Source organism: Quercus lobata, chromosome 2, assembly GCF_001633185.2.
Source record: "Quercus lobata isolate SW786 chromosome 2, ValleyOak3.0 Primary Assembly, whole genome shotgun sequence".
Lineage (NCBI taxonomy): Eukaryota > Viridiplantae > Streptophyta > Magnoliopsida > Fagales > Fagaceae > Quercus > Quercus lobata.
Window position 1 is genome coordinate 7,100,313 of NC_044905.1, and position 17,116 is coordinate 7,117,428.

Below are 17,116 nucleotides of genomic sequence, written 5' to 3' on the forward strand. Positions count from 1 at the left end.
GTTTGATTACAAAGTTAGTTCTAGATGCTACAATAATTTTCTCTCTCTTTTCTGATCCCTTTTGTCTCATTGCCTCCTTCTTCTTTTATACTGTCTCTCCTTTTCATCTCCACCTTCCACGTGTATATCAGACGGTTGGTGTTGATACTTGTCCCATCAGCACTCCCCCATAAGTCCTTATGTAGTAGCTGTAAGGCTGAAATTCACTGTTCAGGCATCACCTCCACATTAATGCGGCCAAAGAGTTAACTGCAATGCATTTAATGTGGGGGAAGCAGCTTTCTCCTAAGATATTTTTAAGACTTCTCCCAGTATGATCTCACTGCAATACAAATCTACACCAACGGAACTTCTTGGAACATTACTCGGGCCAACAGATAACCCCTTTGGACCTCAGTATTTGTTAGCTGAGGATGTGCTTATCCTCGGCCCACCCCCTTGAGCTGTTATGACCAAGACTGATCTCTCTACTTACTATCGCAGTCTCTTCTGACAAAGATATCTCTTCCTCGGACAAACCCTCGTCCTCGGATTGGGCCACAAGCCCAATATATAAACAAATAAAGAACTTCTAGGCCCAATATCCCTACAATTGACTTAGTGGTTTTTAAAGTTTTATGATATGAATGAAATCTTGGATTTGAAAACTCTTACAAGCATCTTAAGGTTCCAAGGAATTATTCCTTGTAATAACTTGGTGTGTGGGGATGAGATGGAGGGATTGCATATACCTGAGAAAATAGTTAGATACTTGAAGAGATTTGAACACATTCATTCACCATATTGATTGTGACATAATTTTATATTATTGGAGATTGTGAAATACAAGAATCTCATATATTAGGATTCATTGAATTTAATTAGTAATTATTTATGTTATAGGAATATTTTATGTTATTTTGATTTTACAAAACTAATTGACCATATTTAAGTCGTAATAAACAAAAGTATTGAATTTAAAAATTATATTGATTAACATCAAATGGTAGTATGTGTAGGACGGATGGATTGTATATACTTGAAAAAATAGACACTCAAAGAGGTCTGAATATATTTATTTATCATATAGATTGCATAATTTTTTTTATTATTATTGGAGAAGTTGTTACTTTCTATTGTGAATGTTTAATTCAACCATAATTTGTTTACTAATTTGTACATCTACAATTCAATTGAACAAAATATTGCATATTACATGTAATTCTTCATCTCTCTAAGGGTAAAAGGGTACTCACGGAAATAAGCTCACTAGAAATTCTTCATCTCTATAGGGTTAAGGGCATTCACGGAACTGAGCTTATTATAAAATGAGAGCTTTTGCTAATCAACCTGAAAAGATTGAATTATTTACTTTGGTATTGACTTAGTAGTCGATTTTAATCATTTTCCACAAATGGAAGACTTTAAAAGGAAAGTCTTTATTCAAGAATGACTTCATGTGGCCAAAGTGAGACCAAAGCGTACTTTTTATGGCACTTTGTATTGGAGTTGTCAAGCACCAAGTTTTTTCTTGTGCTATTCTATGATTGAATGTGCTTGTTTGAATGTAAAATATTTTCATTAGGTAATCAAGATGCAGCCTAGATGTTTAGAGGCTCGGGATGAGTTGTATAGCTAAATATTCTAGATTCAACCCCACAAAGAATTTCCATGAATTAGCAAATACACAATTTTGGTGTATGGGGTTGTGTATCCGTGGTTTACTCTTCAAGAGTACCATCCAAAGGACTCTACTTTGGTGAGGTTCCACCTCATTGTAAGAAAAAAAAGTTGTTTCTGGTGTTCGATTGCTTCTTGTTCTTGAAAATATTATGAGAAACATTTTTAGGGGTTTGACTTGTATGAAAAATAAGAAAATTATAATAAAAAAAACTTGAAAATACAATAATCTCACAATACACAAAATCAACAATAACATCAACATGGAATCTTACAAAATTTAAGCCAATTTGAAAAGCTAGCGGTGATGGTGTAACTAGATTGGTGCGGAACATTGGTTTTTCAGACTTACAACTCGACTTGTCTTCCTCATTTTGGTCTCCACTACATTACTCTCTCTTCTCTTACCCTTAAAACTTTTGTAGGTTATATAAGCAAAGCCTTACAAGTTTCACTAATAATTAAGATGATGATTTTGTTGAGTTTAATTAAGACCTCGATCTATAGGTTTCTCCAACAATTATCTATAATTTTTTTTTTTTTTGATAAGTAACAATTATCTAGAAATAAAAAGATTTGTTTTAATTCCAACAATTATCTAGAATTAAAACAAATCTTTTTAATTTAATTTTTCATGAGCGATGCTAAATGCACTATTTATGAGTAATGCTATTCGCACATGTCAAAAATTATTTTCACCTAATTACAACCAAAAGACTAATTAGGTTGCGTTTGGATTGGGCGTCTTTTGCCCAATCCGCGTTTGCGTTTTTTTTTTTTTTTTTTTTTTTTTTTTTCACGCGATTTTCCCACAAGCGGCTACTGTTCATGCACTGTTCAATGAACAGTAGCCGCAAACTTTGACTTTTCAAATTTTTTTGGACCAATCACAGCACATCGTATACTGTTCACGCACATCGTATACTGTTCACGGACCCACAAATTTCACTTTTCAGCAACTTTTTCATTAAAAATAGGTCCCACGATACTATTCACACATTTAAAAATTATTTCGCTACAGTGTTTTTCAGTTTTCAGTTTCAATTTTCAGTTTTCAGCGGTATCCAAACGCACCTTTAGAGAGTTCACATATCTCAAAACATGGATGCTCCCCAAAAAGAGAAAGGTTGTAAAACCATTAAAATCATCAAAAATCGGGTAGATAGAGCAATCAGAGATTACAAAAAACAACTTAATGGATCTAAAATAGATTATATAAATTTGGAAATAGATAGAACCTAAATAAATAGTAAAAGTGCTTCCCTTCACCACAAAGAGATGCTGAAATGTCTTTCACTGGTGCGTTTGACACATCTCGCAAGTTACGTTTTTCCAGGAATTGGCAAAAGTACACAGATCACAATTCCAATACTCTATGAAAGTTTGCACCTCTGATAGGCCATTCTCTAATGCTCTAACCAGCTTCTCAAAGTAATTTTTAGTAATTCCCGTTAAGCTCTTCAGCTTTAACTCGAATTCTTCGAAATTTACTGATCCCTCAGGATCTTTGAGAAACTGCCTCACTTCCTTCTCAGCATATTCATGAAGCCTTTCAAGGCCAGCTTCTGCTTCCCCTTGCAAAAACTCGAAAAGCAGCTTCTTAGCCTTCTCACCCCTAGGCAGATAGTACCCATATGCATAGGTCCACTTCAACACTCTTCTACATTCAACTATTTGTTGCCAAGCCTCTAATATGAACCTAAGCTGAAATTGGGTTTTGCCATAAATCTCACCAAGCTTCTCAATCTGCTCGGTTATCACCGTACGCAAGTCTGAAACAGCTTTTTGCCTTGACAAGTTATTAGCTGCCCATCTTTCATAGTAATGATTGTATTTCTTTACATGTCTCTTTGCCTTTTTTACCTCTTTTTCCTTATCTTCCTTATAACCATTACATTTCCTATGCTTACGCCAATCACCAAGACATATCCAGCAAAACTGATGATTACAGGGTGGATTGCATGTCATGTGCATACACCCTGCGTTTTTTTCAATTGGTTTTGCACACTTGGGACAAGGCTTTGTTTGAGCCAATATCCAAGTCTTGGTTTCAGACTCATCATGGTCCTTCCCTATCCATTTAGCCACTGTTTTGCAAACCACTGGTCGATGAGCATCCTCAACACAATTCCAACAAAAACTAAAATCACAAGCACAAGTCACATCCCAACCTTGATTATCATCGAACTCAATTGCGTACTCGCAACCCGGACCAGGACACCACTTGATCTTCTTATTCTCCTCGACATAAGACCTGTACAGATAAGTCGAATACTTCTGCTTTTCCTCCTCAAAAACCAAACTATTCACCATATCTCGATCAACAACCGCAGAACAAGACATGTCCGGGCACCTCAGCATCAAACATCCAGGACCATCGTTGATCGAAGTCCTAATATAACCTCGAAAACATTCGACACAATAAGGATGACCACATGCGGCAGAGACAATTTCATCGCGTGTTGGGAACAAATCGAAACATATTCCACACTTGACTTCAGTACTGTCAAGTGGGAATTCGATGGTGGGTAATAAACCCAAGTTTTTTCTGACTCGATCTTCATCAGAAAACCATGCCTCGTGAACCTTAACAGCACTCCAATTATAGTGACGGAGTAAAATTGTTGCGACGGCTTTTGATACAGAGAGAACCGTGGCAACTTCTGCAATAGTGTTCTCTTGGCGTTCACGTATATCTGATTGCTTCAACACCGTGTAGTTTCGGTCTGGAGGACCTTCAAGACGAGGCCTTTTAGCAACAGGACTATCGGAATCAGAATCCATGGAATCCTCTTCTTTGATCAACGAGTCATAGTTACAGTCAGTGTTGTTTGCATCTTCGCCGTAATAATCGTTGACCTCATTGTCGCTACCGATGTTGATCTCGTCGCCGGACTCCATGGCTTAAAAATCAAAGCTTTGAGTGAAAATCGAAAACCCTAACAAAAGAGAGAGAGAGAGAGAGAGAGAAGGTGGGATTGTGTTTGGGTTTGGGTTTGGGTGCTTACTTTTGTTGAAGAACAACACTTTACTGATCAAAATGCCTTACAAAAGGAGTGAGAGATTACTCCACAAAAGTAGCAGCCCAATTGTAAAAGAGTTTAGATGCTATTATACTACATTACTTATTGATATTATCGATTATGATTCCTTTATTAGTCCAAAAAAAAGAATGTTAAAAAGTCACCGGGGGAATAAAGCCAACAGTAAAAGGTTTAAAATTCTTAAAAATTATATGACTACGTATAAAATCACATTTTTTTTTGTCACAATTGACTACATGTCAAAATGTGAGTGGTGAAAAAAAAAATTAGTTTATATAAAAGTACAGACTATCAATTATAATTTATCACGTAAAATAATTGTGGTAAAAACTATAATTTTTTTTTTATATTATACTAGAATTACTTGTACAAGTCTTGTAAACGGAACAACAATGTTTAAGTTATTAAAAAAAAAAAAGTTGAAGATGTACAAAATGTTTTGAAAAAAATCTTAGGGTTATTTAAGTTTTTTTTTTTTTCCAAATTATAAATAGTTGCAAACCCTGCTTGCCCGAAATATATAATTATTAGGTCATTTTCTATAATTTATAAGATTTTGTTAATGAGTATCCTTAAGATAATTGTTAACAAATTATTTTAGGAAAGTTTTTACATTACTTTTATGGGAAATAGAAAAAAATGTCAAGATTTTAATTGTTTTTTTTTTTTCCTATAAAAACTTTCATACAATGATTAACTAATAAATGTCCTTATGGCATCCGTTAACATTTCCCTAATTTATATTTTGATATTTGAAAATTGTGAAATACAAGAATTAATCTAATATATTAAGATTCATTGAATTTGATTAATTATTTATGTCATAGGAATATTTTAGGTTAGTTTGATTTACAAAACTAATTGACCATATTTAGGTCATAATTAAACAAAAAGTATTGAATTTAATAATTATATTGGTTAACATCAAATGGTTGATTTAGTGATTTTTAAAGTTTCATGATATGAATGAAATTTTGGATTTGAAACCTCTTACCAGTATCTTGAGGTCTCGAGTAATTATTTCTTGTAATAACTTGGTGTGTGTGGGATGAGATAGGGGGATTACATATATCTGAGAAATTAGTTAGATGTTCGAAAATGTATGAATATATTCGTTCGTCATATTGATTGTGACATAATTTTTTATTATTGGAGAAGTTGTTAATTTTTATTGTGAATGTTTAATTCAACCATAATTTGTTTACTAATTTGTACATCTACAAATCAATTGAAAAAATATTGCATATTACATTATTACATGTAATTCTTCATCTCTATAAGGGTAAAAGGGTACAATTGGAAGACTTTAGAAGGAAAGTCTTTATTCAAGAATGACTTCATTTGGCCAAAGTGAGACCAGAGTGTACTTTTTATGGCACTTCGTATTGGAGTTGTCAAACACCAAGTTTTTTCTTGTGCTATTCTATGATTGAATGCGCTTGTTTCAATGTAAAATATTTTCATAATGAAAATATTTTTGGAAAAAAAATTTGGTTTTTGATCCATCAAGATGCAGCCTAGTGGTTTGGAGGTTAGGGATGAGTTGTAAACCCGAATATTCTAGGTTCAATCCCCACAAAGAATTTCTCTGAATTGGCAAATACACAATTTTGGTGGGTGAGGTTGTGTTTCCACAGTTTACTCTCTAGGAGTACCATCCAAAGGACTCTACCTTAGTGAGGTCCCACGTCATTGTAAAAAAAAAAGGTTGTTTCTAGTGTTTGATTGCTTCTTATTCTCGAAAATGTTATGGGAAACATTTTTAGGGGTTTAACTTGTATGAAAAATAAGAAAATTATAATAAAAAAAAAAAACTTGAAAATACAATAATCTCACAGTACATAAAATCAACAATAACATCAACATAGAATCTTACAAAATTTGAGCCAATTTGAAAAGTTACTGGTAATGGTGTAACTAGATTGGCGCAGCACATTGGTTTTTCAGACTTACAATTTGATTTGTCTTCCTCATTTTGGTCTCCACTACATTACTCTCTCTTTTCTTACCCTGAAAACTTTTGTAGGTTACATAAGCAAAGCCTTTCAAGGGTGTGTTTGGATACCGCTTATTTACTGAAAACTTATTGCTGAAAATACTGTAGAGAAATAATTTTTAAATGTGTGAATAGTGCTGTGGAACCCAAATTTAACTAGAAATCTACGTTTTGCTGAGTTTGGTAGTCCGTAAACAATACCCATAGGAACCACTAAAAAAATGCAAAACACACAGATTGAGCAAAACGCCCAATCCAAACTCATGCCAAGTTTCACTAAGAATTAAGATGATGATTTTGGTGAGTTCAATTAAGACCTCGATCTATAGGTTTCTCCAACAATTATCTAAAAATAAATAAATCTTTTTAATTTTTTAATTTAATTTTTCGTGAGCAATGCTATATGCACTATTTATGAGTAATGCTATTCGCAGATATTAAAAATTCTTTTTACCTAATTATAACCAAAAGGCTAATTAGAGAGTTCACATATCTCAAAACATGGGATGCTCTGCTCTCCTAAAAGGGAAAGATTGTAAACCCAATAGTATCAACAATAATCGAATAGACAGAGCAATGAGAGATTACAAAGAACAACATAATGGATCTAAAACAGATTATTTAAATTTGGAAATAGATAGAACCTAAATAAATAGTAACAGTGCTTCCCTTCACCACAAAGAGATGCTGAAATGTCTTTCACTGGTGCGTTTGACACATCTCGCAAGTTACGTTTTCCCAGGAGTTGGCAAATCACAATTCCAATGCTATTTGAAAGTTTGCACCTCTGATAGGCCATTCTCTAATGCTCTAACCAGCTTCTCAAAGTAATTTTTAGTAATTCCCGTTAAGCTCTTCAGCTTTAACTCGAACTCTTCGAAATTTACTGATCCCTCAGGCTCAGGATCTTTGAGAAACTGCCTCACTTCCTTCTCAGCATATCCATGAAGCCTTTCAAGACCAGCTTCTGCTTCCCCTTGCAAAAACTCGAAAAGCAGCTTCTTAGCCTTCTCACCCCTAGGCAGATAGTACCCATATGCATAGGTCCACTTCAACACTCTTCTACATTCAACTATTTGTTGCCAAGCCTCTAATATGAACCCAAGCTGAAATTGGGTTTTGCCATAAATCTCACCAAGCTTCTCAATCTGCTCGGTTAGCACTGTACGCAAGTCTGAAACAGCTTTTTGCCTTGACAAGTTATTAGCTGCCCATCTTTCATAGTAATGATTGTATTTCTTTACATGTCTCTTTGCCTTTTTTACCTCTTTTTCCTTATCTTCCTTATAACCATTACATTTCCTATGATTCCGCCAATCACCAAGACATATCCAGCAAAACTGATGATTACAGGGTGGATTGCACGTCATGTGCATACACCCTGCGTTTTTTTCAATTGGTTTTGCACACTTGGGACAAGGCTTTGTTTGAGCCAATATCCAAGTCTTGGTTTCAGACTCGTCATGGTTCTTCGCTATCCAATTAGCCACAGTTTCACAATCCACTGGTCGATGAGCATCCTCAACACAATTCCAACAAAAACTAAAATCACAAGCACAAGTCACATCCCAACCTTGATTATCATCGAACTCAATTGCGTACTCGCAACCCGGACCAGGACACCACTTGATCTTCTTATTCTCCTCAACATAAGACCTGTACAGATAAGTCGAATACTTCTGCTTTTCCTCCTCAGAAACCAAGCTATTCACTATGTCTCGATCAACAACCGCAGAACAAGACATGTCGGGGCATCTCAGCATCAAAGATCCAGGACCATCGTTGATCGAAGTCCTGACATAATCTCGAAAACATTCGACACAATAAGGATGACCACATGCGGCTGAGACAATTTCTTCACGTGTTGGGAACGAATCGAAACATATTCCACATGTGACTTCAGTACTGTCAAATGGAAATTCGATGATGGGTAATAAACCCAAGTTTTTTCTGACTCGATCTTCGTTAGAAAACCATGCCTCGTGAACCTTACTAGCACTCCAATTATAGTGGAGGAGCAAAACTGTTGCGACAGCTTTTGATACAGAGAGAACCGTGGCAACTTCTGCAATAGTGTTCTCTTGGCGTTCACGTATATCTGATTGCTTCAACACCGTGTAGTTTTGATCTGTAGGACCTTCAAGACGAGGCCTTTTAGCAACAGGACTATCGGAATCAGAATCCACGAAATCCTCTTCTTTGATCAACGAGTCATAGTTACAGTCAGTGTTGTTTGCATCTTCGCCGTAATAATCGTTGACCTCATTGTCGCTATAGATGTTGATCTCGTCGCCGGAATCCATGGCTGAAAAAACAAAGCTTTGAGTGATGTTAAATATTAGCAACGAGATGTGTTATACCATGTTGTGTATGCTAGAGTAGATGCGGAAGGGGAAGCATAGCAGAGGAACACCGAGAACACGAGGGTTACGTGGTTCAGCCTTGACGGCCTACATCCACGGAGGAATCCCTTAAGGGCTACATCTTTATTGTATGAGAGTGTAGTACAATAACTTCCTATGTTACAATGAACCCTAACATGAGTATATATAGGCGACTAAACCCTAGACTACTAGTACAAGCAGGAATGGGCTTGGGCCTATTACATTGGGCTAATATGTCTAATATATATCTCTAACACCCTCCCTCAAACTCAAGGCGGAAGCTCGATGAAGGCTTGAGGTTGGATAAGCATTGAGAAGATCACTTGGAAATGCCTTGAAGAATGCCTTTGAAGAAACCATAATGAAGAATGTGCCAACTGACTAAATTCGGAGTCTCAAATGCGGAAACGGAGTCCAAAATTAGAATCTACGCGAAAAATTGAGCAAGATAGGCCCTTTTGGAAATTTTGACTTTTGGTCAAAAGTCAACGCAAAAAGTCAAAGTCAACTGGTCAAAGTCAACTGGTCCAGAGTCAAGTCAACAGTCAAAGTGCTCACGGGTCAGATCTGGGTGGTCCGGGTCGGGTCGGTCCTGGTCGTGGTGCTGACGAGACTACACTGCTAACGTGGCTGATGACGTGTCGATGACGTGGACTAGGGCTGACGTGGACATGCTTGCGTGGCTGCTGACGTGGAGTGATGACGTCATCCAATGGCGTCAAATGACAACAGCGGAAGTCTTCGGCGCGTGGCAGGCGCGTGGGTGTTCCGCCGGCGCGTGGAGGAGAAGCCAGAAACTAGGGAGGCGCGTGAAGGGGCGTGTTAGCTCGGTTGAGGCCCGTAATTTCAGGTTTCGTAGATCGGCGGACGAGGAGGCCGACAGGGCGGCGCGTGCGCCCGGAAGACGATCTAGAAATCAAGAATCTATGGCGGCGCGTGGAAGATTTTTCAGAGGCTACTGCGGCGCGTAGAGGCGCGTGAGAGCTCGTATGATTACCAGATTCTCAGGCCAAGTGGATCGGTGGACGACAAGGCCGGCTTGGCGGCGCGTGTGACTGAGATCCGAGCTGGGAGTCGAGAATCTTCGGCGGCGCGTGTGAGAGTTCCAGGAGCCATTGGTCGCGCGTGGTGGCGCGTGCGGCTGCCGTTGGAGGTCGGGTTTCTAGGTTTTGGTCGCGATATGCCATGGAGCACGTATGTCTTGTTGGTTTCATTAGGCGAAGGCTTGATGTGCACAGATTTGATAGGGAGAGACACTGATTGCTTGGGTTTAAGATCTGGACACAACAGTGAGAGCCATAGCGGCTGCGAGATGCCGTGGAGTCTAGATCCAGCCGACAAGCATATGACTTTTGATGGCAGTGTGCACATAAGAATCTTCTTTGTTTGCTAGAGATATTTGTTTGATGCCAAGAACGAAGTTTGGCTCTGATACCATGTTAAATATTAGCAACGAGATGTGTTATACCATGTTGTGTATGCTAGAGTAGATGCGGAAGGGGAAGCATAGCAGAGGAACACCGAGAACACGAGAGTTACGTGGTTCAGCCTTGACGGCCTACATCCACGGAGGAATCCCTTAAGGGCTACATCTTTATTGTATGAGAGTGTAGTACAATAACTTCCTATGTTACAATGAACCCTAACATGAGTATATATAGGCGACTAAACCCTAGACTACTAGTACAAGTAGGAATGGGCTTGGGCCTATTACATTGGGCTAATATGTCTAATATATATCTCTAACAAGTGAAAATCGAAAACCCTAACAAAGAGAGAGTAAAGGTTGGTTTGTGTTTTCGATTTTTTTTTTTTTTTTTGCCAAAGTGTATGGCCAGTTTGCGTGTGCTTTGTTGAAGAACACCTTTTTCTTTTTCTTTTTCTTTTTTTGCTGAATTTGTTGAAGAACACTTTACTGATCAATATCACAAAGATAGCAATCCAATAAAAAAGGAGTTTAGATGCTAATAAGCTACATTACTTATTGGATTATTGATTATGATTCCTCTACTAGTCCAAAAAGAATAGTAAAAGGTATCCGTGGAATAAAACCAACAGTAAAAGGTCAAAAAAAATTCGTAAATACATTAAATAATAATAATAATAATGTTAGACCATTGAAATTGGCACAAATTTGTGCCACAACTTACCACGTGGCAAGTTGTAATTGGTGAAGGTGTGATAGTGAGTCATGTGAGGACACACTTTCACTAATCACAACTCGTCAGACAACAAGTTGTAATACAAAGTTATGTCAATTTCAATAATCCTAGCACTACTCTAAAAAAAACCACAATTTTTGTTACAATTGTATATATGGCAAACAGTAAGCGATGGAGAAAAAGTGATGGTTTATGTGAATAGATGGTTAATCACAGTCTACAACATAAGATAATTGTGGCAAAAATTATAGATTTTTTTTTTTTTAATGTTTATTAGAATTATTTGTAAGTCTTGTAAACGAAACAAACATGTTTTAGTTATTAAAAAAAAAAAGAAAAAAAAAGGGAGTAAAGGTAGACAAAATGTTTTAAAAAAAATTCTTAGGGTTTATTTAAGTTTTTCTTTTTTATTACAAATACTTGCAGATCCCTCTACTTGCCCAAAAAATATAATTATTAGGTCATTCGATATAATTTATAAGGTCTTACTAACGGTTGCCCTTAAAACAATTGTTAACAAATTATTTTAGGAAAGTTTTTACACTATTTTTAAGGAAAATAGAAAAAACTGTCAAAACATTAATTGTTTTTTTTTTTTTTACCCATAAAACTTTCTTAAAATGATTCACTAACAAATGACCCTAGGATATCCATTAACATTTCTCTAATTTATATTTTGATATTTGAAAATTATGAAATACAAGAATCTAATATATTAGGATTCCTTGAATTTAATTAATTATTTATGTTATAGGAATATTTTATGTTAGTTTGGTTTTACAAAACTAATTGACCATATTTAGGTCATAATTAAACAAAAAAGTATTGCATTTAATAATTATATTGATTAACATGACTTAAGTTTCATGATATGAATGAAATTTTGGATTTGAAACCTCTTACCAACATCTTGAGATCCTAAGGGATTGCATATACCTAAGAAAATAGATACTCAAAAATGTTTGAATATATTCGTTTGTCATATTGATTGACATAATTTTTTATTATAGGAGAATTTGTTAATTTCTATTGTAAATGTTTAATTCAACCATAATTTTTTTACTAATTTGTACACTCCAAATCAATTGAACAAATATTGCATATTACATGTAATTCTTCATCTTTGTAAGGGTAAAAGGGTATTCATGGAACTAAGCTCATTAGAAATGAGAACTTTTGGCAATCAAATTGAAAAGATTGAATTATTTACTTTGGTTTTGAATTTGTCATCCATTTTATCATTTATCACAAATGAAAGACTTTAAGAGTCCGTTTGGTTGAAGGGATATGAAAAAGTAGAATAATAGAAAATTAGAAGGGGATAGAAAAGTGAGAGGATATAAAAAAATTTAGTTTTCTCTCATATATGTTTTGGTTGGGGGGATGGAAAAGTAGAGAGATGGAAAATTATGAAAAATTAAGTTGATATAAATTTACAATTATGTCCCTATTAAATAAAACAAAAGACAACACAATTTTTTATACACTTATTTCAAAAAAAATTATATATGGACACTTCACTTTTTTTTTAAGTTATTATTTTATAATGCAGAAGTCGGATCCAAAACTGGTGAGAGAAAAAAAAAATGAGGAGCTAACTATGGAAGAAATTGATAAAAACAAAAAATAGGAGAAGAAAAAAAAAAAAAAAAAAAAAAAAAAAAAAAAAAAAAAAAAAAAAAAAAACCAAACAACAAAGTGAACGAACAATGAATGGAAAAAACAGAAAAATAAAAAGATGAAAAATACAAAACGAGGGGTGAAAACAAGAAGAAGAAGAAAAAGAAATAATTATTAAAAAAAAATAAAAAGAAAAAAGTGATGAACAACGTGAACTAAAAAACAAGAAATATTATTAAGTTGGTTGAAGCAAAGTCAAATGCCAATGGTTACCTAAGATTTTCATGTTCAACGTTACAAAAAGAGGGGCAAAAATGTAATTGAATAGGTTGAAATAAAGTCCCTCAAGTTTTCTTTCCAAATTAGAGAGATGGGATTTTAGTAGGCCCGGTGAGAAACCTAGGCCCCACCAAAATTTCCTTCCACTCTCCCTCCCAACCAAACACTTCTCTCACCTTTTTTTTTTTTTTACATAAATGCACTTTTAGTCTCTACATTTTGAATTTTTTCCATTTTAGTCCCTATATTTTTTTTACCACTTTTAGTCCCTAAACCCATGAACGCCCTTCATTTAAGTCCTTAAAGCATCATTCCGTCACCAAACTAACGGGGAAATTGACAGATGAATAAAATAATAAATTTTTTTCCACGTTGGACAATAAAATAATAATTTTTTTTTTGTCACCAAGTACGCGTTGTCTCTTTTTTTCGTGTTTTTGCTAGCCTTTGCAATCGAGGTGTTGTCCATCTTGCCCGATGTCAAGCCTACAAGCACGAATCCCATGCTAGGTGCCTTGACTCAAACCATCATATATACTTGTCGCATGGGTTTTGTTTACTTAGTCATGCTCTCTGTCATGTCCTTCAACCTTGGAATCTTCATAGCCGCCCTGGCTTCCATTTCTAACAAGTACCCGAAATATACAAAAGCATAAACCAAATTATTCACCAACAAGCACATCCCAATATTTCCAATCATTATAAAATCCTATACCTGGAAAACAACACACACACACACAGAGTGAACAAAAAATAGGGAACTGTAGGGAAAACATATAGTTCATTTGCTAATTGCTAAGATCCACTCACTCACATACCAGCTGTTTTTATAAACTAGGGACTATATTAAGTCCCAACCTCACTGGGTAAGAAAATACTTATACGGGAGAACACACTCATAATTGGTGTATATATATATATATATATATATACCAAAAAACATAATGAGAATAAAAATAAAAAAATTGACAGCAAAATGAAAAGGCCATTACAGACTTGTGTTAAAGCAGAAACAATTAGCCAATACCCCTACCCCTATTACTACATAATTCATAGCAGACTTAGGGGAATGGTTTCAAAGTTCAAACTCATGTTTAAGTAATATGTGGATTTTCATAGTTTGTGGGTAGGCATTAAAATTGTGATGTGTTAACAGAAAAACAGAAAAACAGCTGCTAAAATTTCTGTTGCATTAAATTTATGCTGCTAAAATTTCTATTGCAGATAAAACCTGCTGCATTGAAAAAGTTCTGCTGCATTAAAAAAAAAAATAAATAAATTACTCAGTAATACAAATAAAACCTATTGCATTGAAAAAATTATGCTGCATTGATTATACATATATAAGGTTATCACTTTCTACAAAACAAAGGGCATTGTTCCATAGTTAACCCTATCACCATTACCATCACTTTCTACAAAACAAAGGATATTGTTTCATAGTTGACCCTATCACAATTACCATCACTTTCTACAAAACATTGGATCCTAGCAATTAGCAAATGAACTATATGTTTTCCCTGCAGTTTCCTATTTTTTGTTCACTGTGTGTGTGTGTGTGTTTCCAGGTATAGGATTTTATGAGGATTGGAAATACTAGGATGTGTTTGTTGGTGAATAATTTGGTTTATGCTTTTGTAATTTTTGGGTACCTGTTAGAAATGGAAGCCAAGGCGGTTATGAAGATTCCAAGGTTGAAGGACATGACAGAGAGCATAACTAAGGGGGTGTTTGGATGGCCTATTTCCATAACTCATAACTCAAAAATGGTGGGACCCATAGCGAGAAGTCTGTTTGGCACCACCATCACCCTATTTCCATAACTCTGTTTCCATCACTCAATTCTCTGATTTTTGAGTGATGAGTTATGGAAACTGGAAACATATTTTAGCTGTTTTCAGTTTCCATAACTCATAACTGAATGACATTTTTGTAATTAAACACACACAGGGGACCCACTAGTCATAACTCAACCGCACCTTTTGACCAATCTACTTTTTCTTTCTTTCTTCTCCTGGGTTCAGTCTTAGGTGTCTTCTCTCTTTTTTTTTTTTCCTGTTCGGTTCCTTAGTGTCTTTTTTTTTTTTTTTTTTCTTTTTCTTTTTTCTTTCTTCTCCTGGGTTCGGTCTCAAGTGTTCTTCCTTCTTCTTCTTTTTTTTTTCTTCTTCTTTACTGGGTTCAGTTTCTGGGTTTCTTTCTTCTTCTTTTTTCTTCTTCTTCTTCTTTTTTTTTTTTTTTTTTTTTTTTTTTTTCACTTGGTTCGGGTGATCTGGGTTTCTTCTCTCTTTTTTTTCTTTTTTTTTCCTTTCTGTTTCGGGTTTCTGGGTACTGGGGAAAAAAAAAAAGCTACACCGAGTGACAGGTATGGAGCCCACAAATAGTGTGAAAAATATTGATTGATGGTAACTAAGTGATGGTGCCAAACGGCTGTAGTATTTTAAAGTGATAAGTGATGAGTGATGAGTGACGGAAATTGAGTGATGAAAAATATGCATCCAAACATAACCTAAATAAGCAAAACCCATGCGATAAGTATATATGATGGTTTGAGTCAAGGCGCCCAACATGGGATTCATGCTTGTAGGCTTGACATCGGGCAAGATGGACAACACCTCGATTGGCTAGCAAAAACACGAAGAAAAGAGCCAACACGTACTTGGTGACGGAAAAAAAATTATTATTTTATTGTCCAATGTGGAAAAAAAATTATTATTTTATTCATCTGTCAGTTTCCCCGTTAGTTTGGTGACGAAATGGTGCTTTAAGGTCTTAAATGAAGAGCGTTAATTGGTTTAAGAACTAAAAGTGGTAAAAATAAAATGTAGAAACTAAAATGGAAAAAAGTCAAAATGTAGGGACAAAAAGTGCATTTACGCCTTTTTTTTTTTCACCCTTCCTATTTCACCTCCAACCAAACGAAGCTTAAAAGTAAAGTTGTTTAAGAATGACTTCATGTGGCCAAAGTGAGACTAGAGTGTACTTTTTATGGTCCTTTGTATTGGAGTTGTCAAGTACGAAGTTTTTTCTTGTACTATTCTATGATTGAATGTGTTTAATCAGTGTAAAATATTTTCACTAGGTGAAAATATATTTTTTTTATCCATCATGGTGCAACTTAGTGATTTGGAGGCTTGAGGTGAGTTGTAGACTCAAATATTCTGGGTTCAATCCCCACAAAGAATTTCCTTGAATTAGCAAATACACAATTTTGGCAAGTAGGGTCATGTATTCATGGTTTACTCTCTGGGGGTACCATCCAAAGGGCTTTGCCTTGGTGAGTTTCAACGTCATAAAAATAAAAATAAAAATTGTTTCTAATGTTTGATTGCTTCTTGTTCTTGAAAATGTTATGGGAAACATTTTTAGGGGTTTGACTTCATGAAAAAAATAAGAAAATTATAATATAAAAAAACCTTAAAAATACAATAATATCACAATACACAAAATCAACAATAACATCGACATAGAATCTTACAAAATTTGAGCCAATTTGAAAAGCTACTGATGATGGTGTAACTGATTAGTGCGGCACGTTGGTTTTTCAAACTTACAACTCAACTTGTGTTCTTCATTTTGGTCTCCACTACATTACTCTCTCTTTTCTTACCCTTAAAATTTTTGTAGGGTACATAAGCAAAGCCTTGCAAGTTTCACTAATAATTAAGATGATGATTTTGGTGAGTTTAATTAAGACCTCGATCTATAGGTTTCTCCAACAATTATCTAAAATTAAAACAAACCTTTTTAAATTTTTTATTAAATTTTTCATGAGCAATGCTATATGCACTATTTATGAGTAATGCTATTTGCATATTTGTACCATAATTGTACACATTATGAGTAATGCTATCTACTTATCTTTGTCCTCAATTCGAAAAATAAAGCTAGGGTCAGAATACTCAGAACAAACAATTTATTAAACAAAATTGTTTAATCAGAGCATGGAGTAGAGGAGATAAAAATAATGTTCAC

The 17,116-nt window shown here is 35.1% G+C and overlaps 2 protein-coding genes across 3 annotated transcripts; both read right to left on the reverse strand.

The window, feature by feature from the left end:
* Nucleotides 1–2,948: 2,948 nt before the first annotated feature.
* LOC115974578 (probable E3 ubiquitin-protein ligase ARI8) lies at nt 2,949–10,882 on the reverse strand. Of its 2 annotated transcripts, none has more exons than XM_031094990.1 (2): nt 10,857–10,882; nt 2,949–4,629 (listed from the first exon to the last, which is right to left on the reverse strand). In XM_031094990.1, exon 2 carries the CDS (start codon nt 4,558–4,560, stop codon nt 2,953–2,955), a length of 1,608 nt encoding a protein of 535 aa, XP_030950850.1. In that variant the 5' UTR covers nt 4,561–4,629; nt 10,857–10,882; the 3' UTR covers nt 2,949–2,952. The 2 variants fall into 2 exon arrangements, with proteins under 2 accessions (XP_030950850.1, XP_030950851.1); XM_031094991.1 differs by having other exon boundaries at nt 2,949–4,624; nt 10,856–10,882.
* On the reverse strand, nt 7,467–9,002 carry LOC115958246 (probable E3 ubiquitin-protein ligase ARI7). The gene has a single exon (XM_031076653.1). The coding sequence runs from the start codon at nt 9,000–9,002 to the stop codon at nt 7,467–7,469; it is 1,536 nt and encodes a 511-aa protein (XP_030932513.1).
* Nucleotides 10,883–17,116: the final 6,234 nt, after the last annotated feature.

What these genes read in the sequence shown, in the direction of transcription:
- LOC115974578 (XM_031094990.1), bottom strand. Translation starts at nt 4,560, where the DNA reads ATGGAGTCCGGCGACGAGATCAACATCGGTAGCGACAATGAGGTCAAC.
- LOC115958246 (XM_031076653.1), bottom strand. Translation starts at nt 9,002, where the DNA reads ATGGATTCCGGCGACGAGATCAACATCTATAGCGACAATGAGGTCAAC.